This window comes from Hydra viridissima, unplaced genomic scaffold (genome assembly GCF_058129835.1).
Source record: "Hydra viridissima isolate aposymbiotic clone 2 unplaced genomic scaffold, HvirCarnegie_v1 scaffold_6, whole genome shotgun sequence".
NCBI classification, from domain to species: Eukaryota; Metazoa; Cnidaria; class Hydrozoa; order Anthoathecata; family Hydridae; genus Hydra; species Hydra viridissima.
The window spans coordinates 3,024,759-3,047,834 of record NW_028324305.1 but is presented as its reverse complement, the minus strand read 5'-3'; the positions used below and the strand labels follow the sequence as shown (position 1 = coordinate 3,047,834).

At 30.2% G+C, this 23,076-nt stretch overlaps 2 protein-coding genes and 1 long non-coding RNA gene across 5 annotated transcripts in view; 1 reads left to right on the top strand and 2 right to left on the bottom strand.

Moving 5' to 3' along the window:
* LOC149886636 (NACHT, LRR and PYD domains-containing protein 9-like) overlaps positions 1–17,686 on the bottom strand; it is a 41,169-nt gene extending 23,483 nt beyond the window's left edge. The window contains exons 1-3 of one of the 3 annotated variants that reach the window (XM_090090723.1): positions 17,594–17,686; positions 16,394–16,654; positions 2,924–4,234 (exon numbers count right to left, since the gene is read on the bottom strand). Coding sequence is in view for 1 of the 3 variants with exons in the window: in XM_090090722.1 (XP_089946848.1) it covers positions 3,288–4,097 (810 nt within the window). In the remaining 2 variants the exon portion in view is untranslated. Of the gene's footprint in view, positions 1–2,326; positions 4,680–16,393; positions 16,655–17,593 lie in introns of those variants that run through there. The other 2 variants (XM_090090722.1, XR_016453429.1) reach the window with 2 other exon arrangements.
* Positions 10,060–10,604, top strand: LOC149886638 (uncharacterized). Its single transcript, XR_016453097.1, has 3 exons — positions 10,060–10,110; positions 10,202–10,264; positions 10,543–10,604. It is a non-coding gene; the product is annotated as an uncharacterized LOC149886638 (long non-coding RNA).
* On the bottom strand, positions 12,112–15,917 carry LOC149886637 (uncharacterized). Its single transcript, XM_090090724.1, has 3 exons — positions 15,479–15,917; positions 14,215–15,385; positions 12,112–13,988 (listed from the first exon to the last, which is right to left on the bottom strand). Exon 3 carries the CDS (start codon positions 13,877–13,879, stop codon positions 13,364–13,366), a length of 516 nt encoding a protein of 171 aa, XP_089946850.1. The 5' UTR covers positions 13,880–13,988; positions 14,215–15,385; positions 15,479–15,917; the 3' UTR covers positions 12,112–13,363.
* Positions 17,687–23,076: the final 5,390 nt, after the last annotated feature.

The following is a 23,076-nucleotide window of genomic DNA, read 5'->3' as shown; positions in this document are numbered from 1 at the left end:
AGTTATTCAAAAGTCAATATGATCCTAAAATACTCTCTTTTTCGGTGCCAGAACATTGCAAATTTTCCATACTTAAGCCCTATACCTTTCGACAAAAATTCATCAATTTTTGCACAACAAAAAATTCAATAACCTTAGATCCGCTTAACTTCAAAGACCGAATGACCCCTCATTTTTTAAGTCAGGTCAAGCTCTAAACAATGATATAAATTATATATGTTTATTTGAACTATAAAAAAATTTTCTGGAATTACTACCTTTGTAGATTGCAATAATATTAACTTAGGTAGCTATGCAGAACAATGTGGTGAATCAGTTCATCACAAATTAAAAAAATCTTGGATGAACTATAAAAGAAACATAGGACAAAAAAGTTATGGAGAAAAGCTAAAATCTGCGGTGGTAAATTTTAATTTAAACAAGCATTAACTTTAATATCATATGTGATACAAATGTATTTATGTTATGGCTTTTTTGTAAATAAAGTAAATAAATATTAATGGGCATGGCCTACTTAAATACACGGCCTTCTTTTTGCTTAAATCGAAAAAAGATAGAAGGTCAGTTTAAAATACGTATATTCTGTTGGATGGACAAACATTCTTAACATACTTTAAATATTGAACTATAAATTTTAAATGAGTAAATCCGGCATAGGTGAAAAACTTGAGCGTTTGCTAAAACTTTACGTCAACTAAACCTCATACACTTAATTGTAGCTTCTTTTTATTAACAAATAGTAATTATGGTTAATAAACGCTGTGTTGTTGGTTGTACCTCCAGTTATCATGGTGGTGAAGTAGTTTTGACGCAACTCGACTTTCTCCCTCCCCCCTCCCCCCTAATTTTATGATTGATTTTGATAGAGAATTTTATGTTGATTAAGAATCGTATAAAAACATGGGTCTCAAAATCAATGGAAAGTGCTTTAATTTGAAGTTGAAAGTACAAAATTATACGACAAATTCCTAATATTCGCCATCTTGATTAATGATTTTTTTTTGTTTAAAAGTTATTATTTCAAAGTATTCACGACCTGGTTTTTATTTTATTAAAATGAAGACTTCGAATAATAGAACATGAGAATTCATTCGCTTTATAATTATCATGCCATTATGCTTTAACTGGGACTCTTAATTTGTTGTCTAAAATATATTTTAAAGATTTTATAAAATAAGTTGAAAAATTCTTTCATTGATTATATACTATAAAAAGTTTATATTAAAATCTATAATTTCTAAAAAAACCTTGCCTTAAAGCGAGTTTTTTTTAGAAATAATAGATTTTAATTTAAACTTTTACATTAAATTTCTAAAAAAACCTCGTCTTAATTTCATTGTGATAATAGAATTTTTTAGCTTTTAGTTCAGTGACGAAACCTAATTTTTGCAGATGTGAATGTGACAAAAAGACATTTGAAATATTTTTAAAGAGTAAATGTTTTTTTACTCAAGACATATATAATCTCAAAGATTCTTTCTAAACAAAAATATGGATATGTTTTGTTTAAAATATTGCAATAACTTGCCCTCAAATTTTACTCACTTTTTCGAAAAATAAAAATAAAAAACAGTCGCTAACATTCATCAAATTTATCTACTCGGTTCAAATATTTTCTACTCAAAATTTATTTTAACAATAATTTTAAGGTGTTAAAATTACAATTAATGAAAAGAAGTTTTTCGAAAAAAGAAATTTTTAAACACGAAATTTATCTCTTCCATCGTGGAAATAGTCAAATGGAAATTTTGACGACGGTACCGTCGAAGACAGTACCGGTGACGACGATTTTTAGATGAAAATAGTTGAACTCATAAAAGTTCTTTTGGTAGATGTAACTTCAATTAATATTCCCTTTTAGTACTCGAGGAATATCAACACTATGCGTGGTCAAGGTTGGTTAGAATGAAAAGTTGATTAATCACTGCTTAAAAGATGTAGATTACATCATCATTTTAAGGCAGAAATAAATATTAAAAGCCTTGTTGATGTAATTTTCTTCTAATATTTGTTTGATCAGTTTTTTACAATAAGAATTTTAAAACCTGTTTAAGCGCAAATGTAGTCATTTACGATGATTTGGATTATAAGGAGTTAAATCGTCATGGTAAATAAACACCATAGCTTTTTGCCTTTAAAAACCTGCTTTTTGGCTGTTTTTTTTAAATAGGCACATTGCAATTCAATATTTTGGAATTAATGTATCTGTTACGTTAAGCATTTTTGGTTAACTTAAGACATGGAGAACATCGATACACGAAAAATCTGACTGGAACTCCTACAATAGCAAAATAATAACTCTGTTGTGCAAAAAGGAATAAAGATATAAACAAACATTACATATTCCACTTTAACCAACACAGTTGTAATCAAATCTTTTTTTTTATGATAAAGTTCTACGCGAATATCAGTTATCCGCTTTGCCGAAATAAAAAAAACTTTTTTAACCTCAAATTAAGTTACAATCAAACTTTACAGTGTAACACACTTTACCTTTTTAAAGTGAGAGTATTAACAATCAGAACCTTTACTAAAATGTCTTTGATATTTACTTTCGAAAATGAATAGATTTTAATAGATATCTCTAATATACTAAAACTATTTAACTATATTTATTACACAAAATTTTTGTTACTTTTTTTCACTGTAAAAGAGTTTTGAGTAAAAGGTAAAAAATAATATAAGTTTGGTTTATTCTACAAATGCTGTGTTCTAGTAATAAAGAAACATTACTAATATACTTTGATGATTTTCATTTTCATTATATGATATTTACTTTTTAGACAATACATGACAGATATAGAGTAGCTTATATTAATAGATATTGTTGATAAAGCTGTTTTTAGAAGTGGAGTAAATATATACAAACAGATGTTATAACGACAAAAACATGTTTTATTACTAAAAAAAGAATTTGTCTTACCCAATATCTCTTTGAGCCAAATAGCCTGCTTGTGTAATGGTGCCTTTAGCTCGCAAATTAAATTCAAAAAGCTTCTCTCTTGGCGGTGCACAAAACCGCAAATGAACGGCAGGCAGTGCCGCAATCTTTTGTTTTCAATAACTTCATGACAATTAACATTGAATAATACATAAACAGAGGCGCAAAACTTCATTAAAACTAAATGAACAAACTCATATTGTTGACTTGTGATAGATTTTTTTATGAAGCCAAGCGGTTCAGAACCGTTTTTATCTAGAACCAAGCCAACCTCACTTTGCATCACGTTTACTTTTCCTTTATCCAATAACACGAAGGCTACTTCGCAGACTTTTAATATATGCTGCTAATATGTTCGCATTTGCTGAAGTAATGCTTCTTTCGTATTGCAATTTTTTTGCACAAAGTAAAGAAAAATCAATGCGTATAGCTCGGTCATAGTTTTAACTGACTCAATGTTTAAAGTGAGCAGCATTGAAGAAACTGCTTTCAAGTAAATTGAGACAGAAAGCACAGCCTCCTCATTACGAGATAATGTGTAAAGTTTTTCTATGTCACTTTTTAGAGAGTTACTCCCCAACAGATCTTCTAAGAAAGTCTTTGTTCCACTTATGTTAAAACCCATAATTTGCATGCTAGCCGCATCTTTGTAATCTTTAATTATGCTCCAGTATCTCATTGCAGCAGAGACATTTCCGCTTATAATACATTTATATGTTTCTAAACTAAAGGCATCTTTAAACGCTGTTATTATAGGAATGGTGTTTGATGGTTTATAATTAATTAATTGTTCTATGTAAGGGAACTCATCTAATCCATCTATAATAAACATTGTGGCATTAAACGAAGAAACTTCGTATCCTTTGAGAATATTCTTGTAAAAATTCTTTATGAGTTGTTTCATGTTTGAAACATTTTGCAGTTTGTTGAATCTATTAAACTCGAAATAAAATACAAAGTTTAAACCATTCCAATGTAATCCGTTTGACCACTGATGAAGACAGTTTTGCAGAAAGTTTGTTTTCCCAACACCTTTAGGTCCTGAAATCAAAATCAAACGTGAGCTTCTATCAAACACCTCCTCGAGTTTTATTTCTTTGTAACTGGTTTGTTTATGACAAAAGTACTCCCATTCGTTAAAGTCATCAGTAACCATCTTTAAGTCTGCATCGTCTACTGAAGCTAGCTTTAAATTGTTAACCAGAGGGTTAAGATCGTTTCTTTGACTCTGATTACATCGATGCGTTTTTCCGTAAGTGTTTTGATATTATGCTTTCAGTTGGTCACTTGCGTCTAAACAAGAAATATGTGAAGTGACAAGACTTAGGAAAATGAACTACGCAAGTTTTTCATTCCTCGAAAATTCGAAAAGTTGTTATAGGGGAGAACCTTAATGAATGGACGATTATTGAATGGGACAAACTCAGATTCTCATAGAAGCATCGATGTAAGGATATTCAAATTCCAGTAACAAAGAATGGTAGAAACAAGAATTCTACTGATCGACTCATCCATCCTATTGCTCTATAACCGTAATGACTATTGATGTTATTGTGTTTTCGAATGTAAAAAGTAATTTTAAAAAATTTTATTTTTTTTTCTGATTTTCCAGCAATTTTTGAAGTTTTGGAAAATAAAATTCCATGTTTAAATAGATAGCAGCCTCTAGTACTACAGTGAGTAAAACATTTAAACTTAATTAATGGTGTTTTTGGTGTGACTAATCGTTTTTGGATAAAGTGATGCGCATACTGAATGGGACAAAATACTACCTATTGAATGAATTTAATAAAATATTATTTACAGCTCAGCAGAGGGATGCTGCAGTCCCTTACTTTTATCCCCATGGGTAATGGGTATTATTTACACACTTTTATACTGCAATATTTTACTTAAATAAAAATAGCTAAATATAATATTCTAAAATGAGAAAGTTCTACTTTGATCGAAATTTATTTAGAGTTAAAATTTTTAAAGTTAAAAATATCTTTTGTGTGGTCTTTATGTATGTATCTATATATTTAACTACATTTACAATTAATAAACTATTTTGAAAAATGATTGAATTAAATACGTTTATTTTTAATTCTTTTATGTTTGTCCCATTCAATGAGACATACTTAATGAATGGGACAAATATCATGCTCCAATAAAACTCTCTTTTTACCAATAGCCAAATGAAAATCCAATTTTTTTGTTTTACTATATCATTAAACAAGAGTCAGTGGTTATCAAACATATTTAAATTTATATATTAAACAATTTTATCTACGTTTAAAAAGCATTTTGGAAAAACTGTCCCATTCATTGAGGTTTTCCCCTAACCCGGAGTCTTTAAATAATTAGTTCTGACTCAATTTAACAAATGTTAAATTGAGCCAGAACTAATTATTTAACTCTCTCCAGGAAAAAGTGACATATTTTTTAATCATTATTGACAAATTAGAAAACAAAATGTGTAACTCTCTCCAGGAAAAAGTGACATATTTTTTAATCATTATTGACAAATTAGAAAACAATACATGACTTTTTTCGACCGTCATTTTTAACAATCAAAGTTATGAGTGTGGTTTATGGGAAATATAGAAGATATGAAGAATACAGAAAGCAAATGGTAGCAGATGGCATATGTTAACCTTTTAACAGAAGATTAAGATATTAGTTTATCTCTTGAAATCCATAACTGTCTTTTAAATGATTACGATCTATAGGTGGAACCCAATTTTAAATGCCCAGAGCGACGAATCTTGCAAATATTAATAGGATTTATTAAAAAGAATCTTAGTAAGATTAGTAAATCTTGCAAGACGTACAAGAAAACTTGGAAGACCTTGTTATGATTTGCAAATTTTTTTGAAAGTTAAGTTTTCGTGCAGTATCTTAGTAAGATTTATAAGAGATGGAAGATCTTATAAGATTAACTAAATTGGGTGAAATAAGTACTCAGTTGTCAATAAATTATCCTATGACTATTACCAGATCATAAGATCCTGTAATATTCAAAGGATATTTTACTAAAATTTTTTAAAAACATCTGAAACTTATCTTATGGAACTGATCAAACTGTAAGTTATTTGCACTCACATTTTCACATCTAGATTTAATATTTATAACCATTATAAATTTTTAAATTTTTTTTAATTGAAAAATTATATACATTCAAAATTAACAAGAGATTATAATAGTTAATATAACAGTGCTATCAAACAAAAAATGTTAACAATGTGTATAAGTTTGAGTGTGTGTGTGTGTGTGTGAGTGTGTGAGTGTGTGAGTGTGTGTTTGTGTGTGTGTATAAAAACAAAACTAATATATACAGCATATTTTTTGTGTTAGATCAGCAGCGTCAACAGCCTGTTTGAAAAGAGTTTTGCATTGGCCTCTACATATATTACATATATCTACATATATACGTATAATTTTTTCTATTTTCTATCACACAAAATTCCTCAGGGTAGATTTCTCTGTCATTTTGGCCAGAAGACTTTCTTTTTGGATTAATTATATACAACTGGGTCATTCCAGTAGATTTCAACAATTTTCCATCTAAGTTGGTGGCACTATGTCTCAGATTTTGCTCTTCTTTTGAAATTATGTTAATAATAATAAAATATGAACAATTTGAAAATTTCAATGCATTTGCATTATCCGTTACTAAATTATCGGCATTAAAAGATTTGCGATGGAAGCCTACTTTTTAATAAACTGTATTTTTGGCATTTTAATACCTTTATAACTTTTTTCTGTAATATAATAAATGCATATTTTTTTATTTACTAAATAAATGTAACTTAGCCTAGATAAAAAACAAGGTGCAGCTTATTTATTTGATTTCAGAAAAAAAATATCAGCACACAAAATTTGAACAATTTTCATTAAATTGAAAAAAGTACTACTTTTATGCCATTATAATTTTTTTCTGATGTATAATAAACTATGTATAATTTTAGAACTATAATCTTTGCCATAAAAGTAGAATTAAAATTTAAAAAATCTTCATTTATTGTTTAACAGAAAAAATATATACATCGTTAAAAATTGCCATTGATGGAAATCGACAAATTTTGGGCTTAATTAAAATAGTCAGTAAAATTTTCTGATACCTTGTACCAAACTAATAATGACAGCAAATAATATTCATGTATAGTATATTATTTAGCAAATAAAAGTTTTCATTTATTCAGTAACATGTTAAAATGACACCTATTAAAAGATATGAGCGTTTATATATATTTATATATATACCCAGCAAGCACACAACGTTGAAACAACGTTGAAATAACGTTGATCGACGTTGATCAACGTTATTTCAACGTTGTGTGCTTGCTGGGTATATATATATATATATATATATATATATATATATATATATATATATATATATATATATATCTGTGTGTGTGTGTATGTGTGTGTGTGTGTGTGTGTGTGTAAATTAAAGTAAAATGTAGAAAACATTAAGCCATAATTAAAGAATTTTTTTTAATAAAGTACTTAGGTTTTTGTTTTTCTTTCATAGTATGTGTTAAATTGAAGTAAAACATCTTTAAAAACATATTTAGTTTTAAATTATTATAAACACTTTAAAGACATTGTAGTCACTAAAGAAACTAGTTTATAAGCATTTGAAATTTTTACTATTAACTCTTAGTTTATAGTAAAAATTTATTATTATTCAGGCATAATGACTAACAATACGTGTTCATTAGGTGATCATTTAAATCAAGAGTGCCACAAATTATCCTATGTCACAAAGTCAGATGTTTGTGATATAACACATGAACATAAATATTTGCTTAGCGTGAGAACAGGAATTAGTGTACAAAACTTGAAGACAATTTGCACTCATCATGAAATGGAATATTTTCGATACTATGGCAATAATTTTCGTAGCTGTTGTAATCCTCTGAATCTTCACACAAAGGTAATTAAAAAGAATTTAACCCCTATAACTCTTGTTCATCACAGCATCCACAACTCCCTAATTCCTGGCCAAAAGATATGTTGTCCCTGCTTAAGAAAGCTGAGAGCAAAAAATGATGGAATCAGTGTTGAAATAGAAAATGATCCTGATTATATAGATGATGGACATATAAGAAAAAATGTTGAAGATCTCAACATAAGATTAACATCGTTTGGACATTCCCCTATAATTAGCAAAAAAAGAAGCTATGAACAACTTCAAAGTAGAGTCAAAGTTAAAGTTCGAAGGCTGAATGAATCAGTAAACTCTGTTAATATCATTGAAGCCAGTGATGCAGAAATAACTCTTAAAGCAGAATCATTAGACTACTTTGTTATGAAGTTAAGGGAGAAGTATGACAGAGAAGTTAACATAACTGAAAAAATAAAATTGCTGACACTTGTCCCAATACATTGGACATTTGAATTTACAATGCAAGAGTTTAACACTACACAGTATATGGTAAGAGAGGCAAGAAAACTAAGGGATGAAAAAGGCATACTTAGAGATCGAATATTGGAAAACAACAAACCAAAGAAGTTGACACCTGATGTTACTAAAACAATAAAAGAGTTTTATGAAAATGAAGAAAATTCTCGTTTACTTCCCGGCAAGAAAGACTATATTAGTGTTAATACTGATGTAGGAAAATCACATAAACAAAAAATTTTAATTCTATGCAACTTAAAGGAACTTTATGCTGCGTTCAAATTAAAATACCCAGAAATAAAGGTTGGTTTCTCCACATTTGCCAGTTTAAGGCCTAAATGGTGTGTTTTGGCAGGGTCTTCTGGTACACACAGTGTTTGCGTATGTCAGTATCATGAAAACCCAAAACTCAAACTTTGTGCTCTTGATAGTACCTTAGAGCTAAAAACCATGATGGCTATACAAGTATGCAGTGTAAATTCAGAAGAATGCATGCTCCACAAGTGTGAAAACTGTGGCGGAGTTAACGCTGTAAAGATGGAACTGGAAAGATATGCTACAAATAGTGACACTTACACTTTCAAACAATGGGTAAATGTTGACCGCAGTGAATTAACAACAATCACAGAAGATGCACATGTGTTCATTGAAAATTTAAGTCTCGATATTTGGAAACTATCCATTCATGAATTTGTCAGGCATAGACAAGCTGCATACCTTAGAAATCTGAAGGATTCTCTACCGCAAAATGAAATTCTGGTTATAGGTGACTTTGCCGAAAATTATACATGTATTGTTCAAAATTCCATACAAGCAGCATACTTCTCAGCCACTCAAGTGACATTACATCCATTTGCTGCCTACTACAACACAACCAATAGGTTAACATCAAAATGTTACTGCATACTGTCAAACTCCATGGATCATAACCATGTTGCAGTTCACACATTCCTTAAAGAACTTTAACCAAAAGTCAAATCATTGGTTTCAGAATTGAAACACATTCATTATTTCAGTGATGGATCAGCTGCACAATACAAAAATCGGTGAGTAATCTATACCTGTAATAATAGGCTTATTAACAACCTTTGTAAAGCTGTACAGCATACATTTCTACGATTTTAGATACAACTTAGTGAATCTTGCAAACCACAAACACGATTTTGGTGTAGAAGCCTCCTGGAATTTTTTTGCCACAAGCCACGGCAAAAATGTATGTGACGGTATTGGAGGTACTGTGAAACGAGTGTTGTCTAAGTTATCACTCCAGGGACACCTTCTTAACAATGCTGAAAGAATTATGAACTGTTGTATTGACAAGATTAAAGGAATAGAGTAAGTACTTTACACTCACTAACTGTATTTTATTTTGAATCAATAACATTGTTACAATTCAACTTCAAACATATCATGAATATTTGTTCAAATACAAAAATAAAATAATAATAAAATTGAAATAAAAAAATAAATGATAAAAAAAAAATAATTAAAAAATGGTAATGAATGAAAAAGTATGAAAAATAATTAGTAAAAATGATATAGTAATGAACAAATATGATTTTAATTTTAGATTCATCTATGTTGATAAGTTAGCTGTTTCTCAATGCCAATCATTTCTACAGGCTCGATACCAAAAGATGACTGATCCAATAAGAGGAACCCGATCTTTCCATGCCTTTCGAATAACAGATAATGGTCTTGCTGCTTATACTCTCAGTGAGTTTATCAATGGAACGCTTGTTATTCCAGTTAAAGAAAGCTTATTTAATAAAAAAAAGTAAATATAATTTTAATTAAAAGAAATAATAGCAATAACAATAAACAGGAAGCATACATTTTTGTAATTTATTCCTTTTTTGAAATTTCAGAAAAATCAAAGTATGTGAAAATATACAATCCACTTCTGTATCCAACACATTGACTGACATCAGGTGAGGCAATATATATTCCGATAAAATATGAGAAATAAATTATTAGTAAACTATTTATAATTGTCAATAACCATCATAACTATGATTAGTTTAGTTGATGATCAATTTTTTAATAATGATGTGCAATATATTAAATTATGAATTTAATCAGATATTCTGTCATTACTTAACATGTACAGCCTATTTTTATTTAATAATCTAAGACATTCATAATTTTATGTTGAAGAAGATTAGTTTACTGTCTAATCTTTATTTTTATATATAAATTTACTTTTCAGCATGATTCCTGTTATGGGAACCTGTGACATGAGCTCAAGAAATTCTGGGGAAGCCGGAATTGTACCCTAAAAGCACAAATAAAAGACAATTTTATATTTTTTGATTTGAAATAATGTATGGATGGCATCATTACTTTTGTATTGTTGAATAAAAATGTTTTATTGTAATATCAGTTTATGTAAAAATATTTCTAAAAATTAGTTATAGCGGAGATTAGTGTGCTAAATTATAAGATTATGTCATAATATATAATGGCCTGTCATTTTAACATGTTACTGAATAAATGAAAACTTTTATTTGCTAAATAATATACTATACATGAATATTATTTGCTGTCATTATTAGTTTGGTACAAGGTATCAGAAAATTTTACTGACTATTTTAATTAAGCCCAAAATTTGTCGATTTCCATCAATGGCAATTTTTAACGATGTATATATTTTTTCTGTTAAACAATAAATGAAGATTTTTTAAATTTTAATTCTACTTTTATGGCAAAGATTATAGTTCTAAAATTATACATAGTTTATTATACATCAGAAAAAAATTATAATGGCATAAAAGTAGTACTTTTTTCAATTTAATGAAAATTGTTCAAATTTTGTGTGCTGATATTTTTTTTCTGAAATCAAATAAATAAGCTGCACCTTGTTTTTTATCTAGGCTAAGTTACATTTATTTAGTAAATAAAAAAATATGCATTTATTATATTACAGAAAAAAGTTATAAAGGTATTAAAATGCCAAAAATACAGTTTATTAAAAAGTAGGCTTCCATCGCAAATCTTTTAATGCCGATAATTTAGTAACGGATAATGCAAATGCATTGAAATTTTCAAATTGTTCATATTTTATTATTATTAACATAATTTCAAAAGAAGAGCAAAATCTGAGACATAGTGCCACCAACCTTTAGTTGAATTCTACTGGAATGACCCAACTTTAACTTTTCTGTACCTAGAAAGTATGCTATTAATTTAATACCATATTTCGACAGCTCATAACCAACAATTGTGCACAACAGCTTCATACATTTCATGCATCTCATGATTAATCAACTAATAAAGAGAGTATTTCAAAGTGGTGCAATTAAGAAGAGGATTTTAAAACATGAAGCTGTTAAGAAAATGAGGACCAAATTAGCACTTGCCTCATTTGCTCAACATTCTAAGTTACGGCAGTCCCAGGAAGACATGGTAACAAGTTCTGATGGACCAAGTGTAAATAGAGATATTTCTATGTCTGCAGTAACTAATACTGCTGGCAAAGAAATACCGCAATACTGCTGGCAAAGAAATACCGCTATTTACATTTAGACCATCATAAGTAACTGTGTGTTCAATAGCTAGCCTTAAGCGGATATATCCCAAAAACTTCATATTAGCATGCAAGCCTCACTATTTCTTTCAGAAGAAACTTTGATTCCTTTCAATCTTCCCAAACGTCTATGTTGAATTGCGCATATCTTTAATATTAGCTGTATCTGTGGGTACAGCTGAACGGTCTTTCAGGGTGCTGAAGAAGGTAAAGAAACTTCACCCTTCAAGTATGTCACAGGATCGTTTGAATGGGCTGTTAATCCTCAATATAAGCTCCAATATTGCGCGTAGACTAAAATTCTCATCAATCTTTACTACGATTGCTGCAACGATGGCCAGAGGAACATTTATGTAAATAAAATTCTCTCAACATATATTGTAATAAATGCAAGGAAATTTATTCTGTAATTAAGTTGATTCAATCATCGGAGATATCGTTTTTATTTTAAATCAGTAACGATATAGGTGAAAGGATGTAACTATGTGGTATTTAAAGGCATTAAAATACGGTAGCGGCCTAATACTCACTGTGGGTGGACTTGGTTTTAGAGATCTTACAATGTTTAATGCTTTTATTACTCGCTTGGCCAGTATTTATTGCATTTGTCGCAAATTCCGTTTAAAAGCTTTTTTCCGATGAAGGACAATACAAACCAAATGGCATAATTTTGTACTTTAAGCCTTCTGTAGGTATATTTTGTAGCAAAAGCCTATGCGTCAGAGGTGCAAAGTTTGAATGGCTTGATGGGTTTTTAAAATATCGAGACGGTTCCATCGCTTTGTAACCATTCTCGCAGTACTCGTAGATGGCCGGAAATGGAATGAAACGTTGGGGGGATGGTATTCAGCCAATTTATTTTAAACGATGAACAACATAACTTGTCCTGGCATTTCACAATTTGTAGACAGTATCGCGATTGCTGACAATGCTTCTCTACCTAAACAGGATCAGGATTCGGCGGTTTATTTGCTTTTCCAACTGGTACTGCCCGGAAATTAACACGGTAACCGTCGATGAAGATTTTCTCACAAACTTGGGATAAAACGCCAGCCGCTTTTTGGAAATTTTCTACTTCCAGTTCTTGGTTGATTGTCTTCCCAGAAGAATCAAGGTGATTGCTAAAATAATCATAGGGAAGAACTATTCCAGCCAAATCACGAGAAAGAGGTGCCATTTTTCTTTAAATGGGGTTGAAGGCTGAAAGCCCAGCTGCACTCACACCATGAAGCAAGATATCTAAATCCAGCAAGCGGTAGAGGTCAACAGCAGTTGCTAACGTTTTGGGAAAGCGTGGTGCCTCATCTTGAGCTCCATCAGTCTTCATTATCATTATTGGTTCACGTCTCACTAACTTGGTTTTAAAAAGCTTCCTAACATCAAAAGCATGTGTAAAAGCATTCGATGTATCGTGTTTCCCACTTCTTATGCGTATGAAAGTGTCTCCACTGTTGGATACATTTCCATTATTGTTAATTTCGCATATGCCATACAGCGATGGGATTTACTTAAGCTGTGGGCCAACGACAAAGTCATGATCCATAAGTTTGACCTTGTATTCCACATGCATCATCAACTGCGCTTGAAGGCTTGCAGCAGTAAGACCCAACGGTTCCCTTGCTTTATCATCATTGGACATGAAAAGCACAGCTTTTGGTCCAAACAATTTACAAACTGCAAACATGTCATCAATAAAGGATTTGGCAAACATTCTATCATCATTTCTTTTTCGCAGTGAGTTTTCTGGACGTAGTGGCTTCACTGGAACTGTGTTGACATTCTTTTTTCCTTCAAAAGTGTTTTCACGTCGTGGTAAAAGACGAAGGTACAAACCACTTCTATTGAAGTTGAAGCCTATTTTCGTCAGCTCTTTCTGAAAATCATCCAAAGTGGAGAAACTACGAAGACATGTTCTTCGACGGTCGTCTGCTGCTGATGAATTTTGCAAAATTTTTATGATTGTTAATAAAAGTTCTGGTTGATCAATATCGAGCCGTGGTCGTCCAGGATGTTTTCGCATAAATTGTTTTAAAGCACTTGATACTTCAGGGTTGTTTTAACAAACTGTTTCGATGCCCTCTTTAAGTTTTTGTCTCCGTTTTCTTTGTCGTGCCGATTCACGAATTAACCTGAAAACAAAATATTACACAAATCTTTGATTCCGTTATAAAACTTTCTATAATTAAGGTTTCCTGGATTCTGCGAACTTTGTAAATCCTCAATTAGAAATTCTTTTTGACAATTTGAAAAACAAAGTTTTGAAAGTTTCTGCCTGTTTAAAAGTTTGGTTTTTATGGCCAAAACGTCTTTCATATTCTTAATTAGGCTCTATTAGATATATCTCTTAACATTTACCTTTCCAAGTTTGTTTTTTCTCTTCTTATGCTTTCTTTCACATTGTCTAATTGTTTCCTCGTTACAGCAGACAAACCAGAATAGCGTACGATTATCAAGGATGAAAGCTGTGATTCAAAATCTGAGATTTTCTTCCGACTTTTAACTTGCGTCGGATTTGCTCTTTCCTTCTCGTTTGATGTTACATCTAAATTAGGAAATACCCAAAAATGAACTATTATAAATTCTTGACAGTCATAGACATTGGATGTAGAGAAGTTGGTCGAGTTGTCCAATTATGATGAATAAAACTATGCGATTGCGATATAGTCATACAATGTTTAATTACCAATTCGGTTGAATTCAATATATAGAAAATCACGAGAGGAAAATTATGTAAATTATTTAAAAAAATGGCTTACTAAGTTCAATCCTATCAAGTTCTGTCGTAGTTGCGTTCGGAAAACTTTGTATTTTATTTGACAAAGACGGCACTGGATCAATATCTTTTTTTTTTTGCTAGGCGGTGATAAAGCATTTCCCCAGAATGACATAATTGATCCTTTTGACTTAGTTGCTTTCACTTTTAATTCGTTTACTTTTTTTTCATACTGATCATATTTTACTATTTTCCACAATTCCTGTGCGTGCTGATACTGCTTTTGTTTTTCAAGTGTTGAATTTGCTTTCTTATATAACTCAAGGAGTTGAAGATACTTTTTTTCGTTCCCAACAAATTCGTACGACATCTTGAAAATAAGCAGTTTTTTTTTTTTTTGTTGCAACGTATTCAATTATTCGAATAGAAAGATAAAAGTTTTTTAAAAAAATAAACAATTTAATCATAAGATTCAGCGTCATTAAAGCGAAGAACGTAAAAAAAAACCTGACTCAAAATAGTTGCAGTTACATTTCGTAAAGGTATTGGTCTCTATTAGCATTAAAATAGTTGTTTCTAAAAATATTTGTTTTTTATAATTGAAAAAATACGTTTTAACTTTAATAATAATTTGAAGTAGTAGATTGTTACTAAAAAGTTAATAATAAGATATTGAATTAAAATAATAAAAGTTTAATTTGTTGTAACGTTTTAATTAAAAAGATAAAAACCAAGTTGCGTAATTAAAAGTAAAAAAACAAAACAAAACAATTAAGAAAAAATTTGCTTTTAATGTCCAATCAAACGACGTTACTGAAATAAAAAAAAAATTTGCTTTTAATGTCCAATCAAACGACGTTACTGGAGATAAAAAAAAAATTTGCTTTTAATGTCCAATCAAACGACGTTACTGAAGATAGAAAAAATTTGCTTTTAATGTCCAATCAAACGACGTTACTAAAGAAAAAAAAATTTGAACAATGATCGCTCGCTTTCAATTTTCTTTCAGTGACCGAAGTCAGAAAAAAACAAGATTTTTTACATTCGAGAAGTTTATTTACTTTTTGTTAATATACAGATCAAGTTATAGGAAAAATTCTTGAGAAAGATAGTCAAACCGCGTAGGTACTCGCTGTCTTGAACACACACCCCCTCCCCTTGTATGCATTTGTATGTTTTTTGGTAACCCCCTCCCCCCATACCTGCGTACGTACTTTATGGATGTCCCTAAAAAGGAAACTAGGAAGATGTTGAATATTACAAAATCTTTGCCATTTTTTAGATAGAAACCGAAATATTGAAAACCATCGTGAAGAAAAAAATATCAGAATAGTTTATTAGTTTGCTATTTCATCATACAATGAAGAAAAATGACAAAAGAAGCTATTGTTAAAAAGACAACGTGGCAAATTATTGTTTGCAACTGTTTCTTACAAAGAATTTTGGAATGAGTATATGTAAAACGGAGAAAATGCTTTAATATTGTTGTTTTACTTTTATTAGAAAATGCTTTGAAAATAAATCGCAAAACGCAGGTAAAAATTTATCATTATTGTTATTTGCATAATTATCAAGGTCTACATAAATTTTTTCCTTGAAACTTGAAAGTGGAAGTTTATTTTTGCAAACTTCTAGGGTGATATAGAACAGCTTTTCACGTAAAAAATGTTGCATAACTGGTATTTAATGTGAAGGTGTGTATGATATTACAATATTTCATAGAGATATTTAAATTTGAAGTCGGTGTCATAAAATACCAGCTGAGAAATTCTTTTACATGACGCATAAAAACCGCATTTAAAAAAGCAGAGCTACGCTTACGAATCATTTGGATCTCATTCAAAATATCTGCTCTACCCATCAGCGTAAGAGACTTTTCGACTACGAACATAAAGTCAGAATGATTTCGTAAAACAAGCAATCTAAGTAGCTCGTCCATTTTACTTTGATCACTATGCTTATCGAGGTCGATATAATCAAAAGCAGCTTCGGAAAATACCGCGTTAATTGCGAATCTTTTCCAGTCAGAAGCTATGTTATCAACCAAAATGCATTTTATTCTGGGATCCATGACGAATGCGCCTAAAAAAATGCAAGACTTGCTGCATTTACTTTTTTTAACACTCTATTCATTCATCTTTTAAAATCGGATTTTCAACTTAATATTTACACTGACACTTTTAAAGCCGTTTAGTAATATCGCACTATTGTTGAAACACACTTATTAAGAAACTCTTGCTTAAAAATTCTTATAATTTAGATGAGACAAGATGAACTCATCAATAAATGTTTCTTAGTACAGAGATGAAGCGTAAGAAAAAACGAACAAAAATTAAGGATTTTAGATTTGTAAGGGGATTTGGCGAAAAACTGAAAGGTTAAGTAGAACTTAGGCGTAAAGAAAATGAACTTCATTCAGATTCCACTGGATCCTCCCCGATTAAAAAAAAAAAAGCCCTCCGTCTTTCGATTAAAAAAAGCATCTTTGTTGAACAGTTGATGGAAAATATTATAAATGATTCCACCTAATGAGGAATAGTAGAAACGGTATTACAATATTTATTTTAACATATATTTAATATAATGGTAGCATGGTTGTGGCACAAGCATAGAGGGAATGTGGAGGTAGCAATTGCCTCTCTAACCTTAACCTTAACGATATCCAAAATGGATCAATTAAACTGTTTTCTTTTTACTTTCTTTTTTCATTTAAATTATTTTCTTTTTAACTCGGTACTTTACAATTTTTAGGGTGGGTATTAAAGATGATTGAGTGCTGAGTGTAACTTTTTAAGCTGCGGATGTAAGGAAAAAAAGGTTCGTATTTTTGGTTCTTTTATTAATTCCGACCAGGTTTCATTTATGCTAGACTAGTTTCTATAGAAAAAAAAAAAAAAAAAAAAGGAGGAAGGAGATAAAAAAACGAAGAAAATGAAGATTATTGTTTCATACAGGTTTATGTTTCTAAATTTGAGATTAATTAGATTTTATTGTTTTTTAAACAAAGAAATGTGTACTCACCGGTTCGCCGTTTTATTTTTGCTACGTACGGTTTAAAAGATTTCGCAACGTCCTTAGATGAGTGATTTAAAGTTGTTATCGCTACTTTAAATCACTCATCTAAGGAATGTGTAATAAATTTGTAAAGAGCAAATAAAAGGATAACTCTTCTTATGAAATTTGATAAATAGGAATTCTAATTTAATTTAACAGATAAGTTTATTCTATTATTCTGGATACATTATTATTATACATTATATATTAAACTAGATACATAAAGTCTGCATTTGACACAAGGTCAGAAATCGTTTTTCGTGCTTCTACTGTTATTAAATAACTTTCGCTAAATAAAAAATTATTAGCCTTAGCATTAATTAAAGTAACAAAAGTTTTGAGGAATTTTTTTCCGTTTTTGAAATAACGATAAAACATCATAATGATTTTAAATTTAGCGGAAAATTTTGAAAAAATAAGTATTAAAAAGTTGTCGCTCTGCTGCTCAATAGCATACTACAACATACAAATCCAGAAACAGATGCAATTTTGTAATTACAACTCAAAATCAGTAATCCAATAGATGTAAACCAAAAGATGTTTAATCAATAATACCAAATGATGTTTATAGGTTAAAATCAAAAATTTTAAAATGAAGTTTAAATGAAAAATAATGCTAAAAGTAACACCACACTTAGTTTTAATGGAAAAAAAAGCTGTGAAAATATGTATGAATTAGTAAAATTAGTAAAATGCTGATGCTCGTTTGGACAGATACTCGATTGGACGTATACTTGTTTAGACGGACGTATACTTGTGAGTACGTTTTTGGTTTCTTTATTTTATTACTTTAAAAATATATGTACATATAAATATGTAATGCTAAGTTAAAAGAAATCATCCTTCGTTTTAAAACATCAATATAAAAGTAACTCTTTGTGATCTTTTGCCCGAAACCAAGGCCCATCCAGCCTTTCCATGGTGGTCATTTCAATGGGAATGACTGCAAGAAGCTCTTGAGAGGTGTGAGCAAACTCCAACTGCTTTCAGAAAAGAAAAATTTTGCTCAAGCTCATGGCTTCATTCAAACACTTACGCTATTCAAGGATGTTGTGACTTCTTGCTTTGGCCAGAATTTGGACCCTGACTACTAATCCAAGATTGCTCAATTCCAACCGAGCTACATTAAACTTCCGATTTCAGTTTCCCCTAAAGCGCATGAAGTGTTTTTCCATGTGCCTCAGTTCATCAAGACGAAAAAAATGGGATTGGGCCTCTTCAGTGAGCAGGCAACAGAAACCTTGCACTCGAACATCAAAGTTCATTGGGATCGGTACAAACGAGATTCTTCCCACCCTGATTATGCCAAGTATCTCCTGAAATGTGTAACTGAAAATTTTAACAAATTTGATCAAGTTAAAAAAATGCAAATCTGAGAAAAACTCAATAAAAGAATAACAACTAATCTAAACAATTACTATAAAGCCTAAGAAGTTCCAAAAGCATACATTTCACCTTCTGTAGCAATAATTTTATCATCAAAACTCTTTTTTGTTGCTCTAGGCTTTTTTTTTCGTTTTTTAACAATACCACTTAATTTTTTTTAAAACTTTTTATCCGCTCTATATCATATATATGTAAGCTGTATATACAAAATTGACCAGGTTGCAAACTAAAGCTATGATAAACACTTAACAAACCATTACCACCTTCATTGAAACATAGCACTGCAGATGGTACAGCTATATCAATCAATAACTTTCTTACTAAAACCTATTTGGGGCACCGTTTCCATATTAAACTATGCAAAGCTTCATTAAAGTTTTGTGTTTCACCAGCAAGACAAGCTTCAAGTAAAGTATCATTTCCTAAATCTTTATAACTGAAAATATTTTTGATTTCATCTGCAATAGCTGCAGGAATACTGACTTTACTTTTATATTGATTATTTTTATTTTCAATGGTAGCCTTGTATTTACACCATGAATTCAATGGATACTTATGACAATACTTATGACATTATTCAGGCAAAGCATTTTCTAAACAGTGATAAATAATTGCAGCTATTGCCTTTTTCATGCTAGATAAGTTCCCTTTATTAGCTCTAATACCACAATCATAATTGTTCTGAAGTGTGTTTATGACTTGATTAGTAATACGATTTTTTCTTGATATTGTTTTTCCGTCAGAAAGTATTTTTCCTTTGAGAGAAACTTTTTTCGCATAATTTTAGCTCCCAACTCCAATTTCTTCAAATATTTTGATGTTTTAAAGTTTAGCCTAAAATGCGATATTTTTTGTTCACGTCCACCATGATCAATGTTAAAGCATCAATTTTTTTTGGAATAATTCAAATTCTAGTGGAAGTAAACAGCTGAAAATCAGTACATAACCATTTTTGAGGGTGCTGAATCCAAATATGTAGAGAAAATAACACAAAAAGTCAACAAGATCATTGCTCAACAGAACTTTGTGTAAACTTGAAGTGTCTCCTATAAAAGTTTATTCTGTTAAATCTTCTAACAAACTTTCACTCGGGAAGAGAAAGTTAAACAATTTTAAAAAGCAGTTACAAAGAAAAATGCAAATGTTCTGAATGTCACTGAAACTTTTCTTGTTGCATCAGATAAGATTGAAGTTCTGCGTGAAAACTCTAATAATATTACTTCTAATTCATTTATGACAAAGCCACAATAAAACTATCTAACGCATCTTAATGAGACAATAAGTCCTGATGATGCAAAGCCCTGGGAGAATTTGCAAAGAATTATACTTTTGTAGGGCAAGATGAGATTCATAGTTACGATTGGAGCAAGAAACTATGTTACCTTACCCAAAAGTCATCTATTGCATGAATATGAAATTGGAGGCATCTACTTTTTGCGTTATCTCTGATGATTTAAAGCACGATGTTGAATTTATTCATGAAGTTATGCATCAAACAATTAATTATATAAAAACTAATCATTGTCCCATAGTAACAAAATCTCATTACTTTTCTGATGGCTGTTCAGGACAGTGTAAAAGCTGCAAACACTTTTATAACTTATGTTACCATACCGTAGATTTTCCTGTTAGTTGCATCTGGAATCTCTTTGGAACAAACCATGCCAAATCATCATTTGATGTTGTTGGTGGTCCTGTAAACAGGCTTGTTGCCACTGCTAGTTTGCAGAATATTATCAAAAATCAATCCGTGGGATCAAGTTTTTATATATCACTGCTGAAGAAATGAAGCTAACACGAAAGAAACTTGGGCATAGATTTTCAATAGCAACCACTGTTACTGGGATAAAAAGTTTCCATCAATATACATCTTGAAACAGATGAAACAGTTATCTAAGGATGATGATTTTGCTCAAACACTTGATCAATATACATCTTGAAACAGATGAAACAGTTATCTAAGGATGATGATTTTGCTCAAACACTTGATTATATAGTTCAGACTGATAATGTCAAAATATAACAATACCTATTGTGCAAATACGATTTCAAAAATTTTTTAACACCTCGATAATCCACCTCGATAATCCACCTGTTAACGGCGGTTTCTTTCTTGCATATTGTCATAAGTATTCCATGATGAAAATGTGCCTTGAAATGTGAAGATATGTCAAATTCTACAACTGCGGATTTCCCCGTGGTCTTCAGTTGTTCATATTCGCGAGGAATTAAATTTAGAGTTCTTTACAGATACTTGTGACTCTTGTCTATTATAGGAAACAACCGTTTTCCAAACAACCAACTTACGATTTTTTAGAAGCATCCCAATTTTGAAAATGCTTGAGAAAGTGTTTGGAGGGCAGCCATTAATATTCAAAAAAATTTTTAACATTCAAGACCTTACGTATGATATATGGGTATATTATTACGAGAGTTTTCTTTAATAAAGAGTAGTTTTTTTGAGTTGTTTTCTCTTTATGGTTGTTTCGTTTTCTCATACTATCCTGTTGACAAGCGTGTTTTTTATATTTCTGAAAAGCTTTCATCAAACTCCACAAATTTGACTAAAACTTGAGAATATTGTCAAAAGGAGAAAACATAAAATATAAGCTAAAAAACTTTGGATTCCTTTCGTTTTTCATTGATTGCAGGACTATCAATTGTTTATCTTTATATTTAACTTAGGAGTTGTAGATTAATAGGTATTTTGAATTAATCGATTAACGAATAATTTCCTTAAACTTAATCAACTAATTTTTGATTAATTTTTAAAAATGAATTTTTACAATTTACAAAAAGTACATTGCTACTCATAAAAGTTTTATTTCTCTTTCTTTGTCAGAAATGATCTTAAAAAACGTGAGTTTTTAATAATATTATCATTTAAACTGGTTCGTTACTTAGTAACAAACAAACTAGCAGTACTAAAACTTCTATCTGCTTCTTTAGAAGATGGGGGAAAACTTAGCATGGTGTTGTAAATCTTTTCTAAAGAGCAAGACCTTTTTCAACTGTTTTCAAGTACTGCTATTTTACACTTAATGCAAACCAAAATTTCTTGAAGAGATTAATTACAAGTTAGTCCTTTAGCTTTTTAAATCTCCTATTTATGAAGTTTTAGATGATATAATTTCTGCTAGTTCTTCAGCTTTAGTTTTTTTCTCTCGTTTGTTCCGTATTAGAAGCGGATTCAAACTCTGATGCTACCTAAACTTCTAGTTCACATTTCCTTTGGTTATCCTCATGTTGAAACAAAAAACATATATTTCTCTTGCTGTTTTAGAAATTTCATTTTTGTTTGGGTACTTTAAAAGATTACCTGGTGATTCTGAATCTGATTTATAGGCACCCGGATTATCTAAATAGAAAATTAAACCAACAATATTACAGTTTTTTCTTTCATTAATTCTCTCAGAGACAATAGTAAATAAATTTTGACTGATGTTAGTAATTTTCTCTTTAAGATTTTGTAGTAAAAAGAATATAATTTTATTATGTCTTATCAGATTACAGTCTCTATTTCCCGATCCCATAAGACTTAGCTCTACAATATCGAGAGCCTGATTAATATCAGAGATGTGTTTTTATTTCTTCTTCTTTTAAAATCAAATCAGTTCTGGATTTATCAGCAAAAGCTTTTCCAACAGCATTTTTTAATTCCAAGAATTGTTTTAACATACTGATTAGAGAGTTCCATCTTGTTTTAATATTCTGAATAAGCTTAAGCACTTTTCCTAAATCAGTTGTACCAATTTTTTGAAGAATATCATTTTTGAGATGTGATTTTCTAAACATCTTGACTATTTTACGAGCCTTTGATTTACGAATACCGTAGTCCTCATTAAACTAGATTTCCTCATCAATAGAGCTAATACTTTCTTCATTTCAGCATTCTTTATTGACAGTATCATCATTAGTATTAGAATCAGCTTCTTCATTTTCGTTATCCTTATTAGTTACCTTTGAGTTTCTTTCATTGCTAAACTTTTTTTAATAAAGAATATCACATACTACAAGATGAATTCCATAGCAATGGCAAAGTTAGTTGATAACTCTCTTTTTTT

What these genes read in the sequence shown, in the direction of transcription:
- LOC149886637 (XM_090090724.1), bottom strand. Translation starts at nt 13,879, where the DNA reads ATGCGAAAACATCCTGGACGACCACGGCTCGATATTGATCAACCAGAA.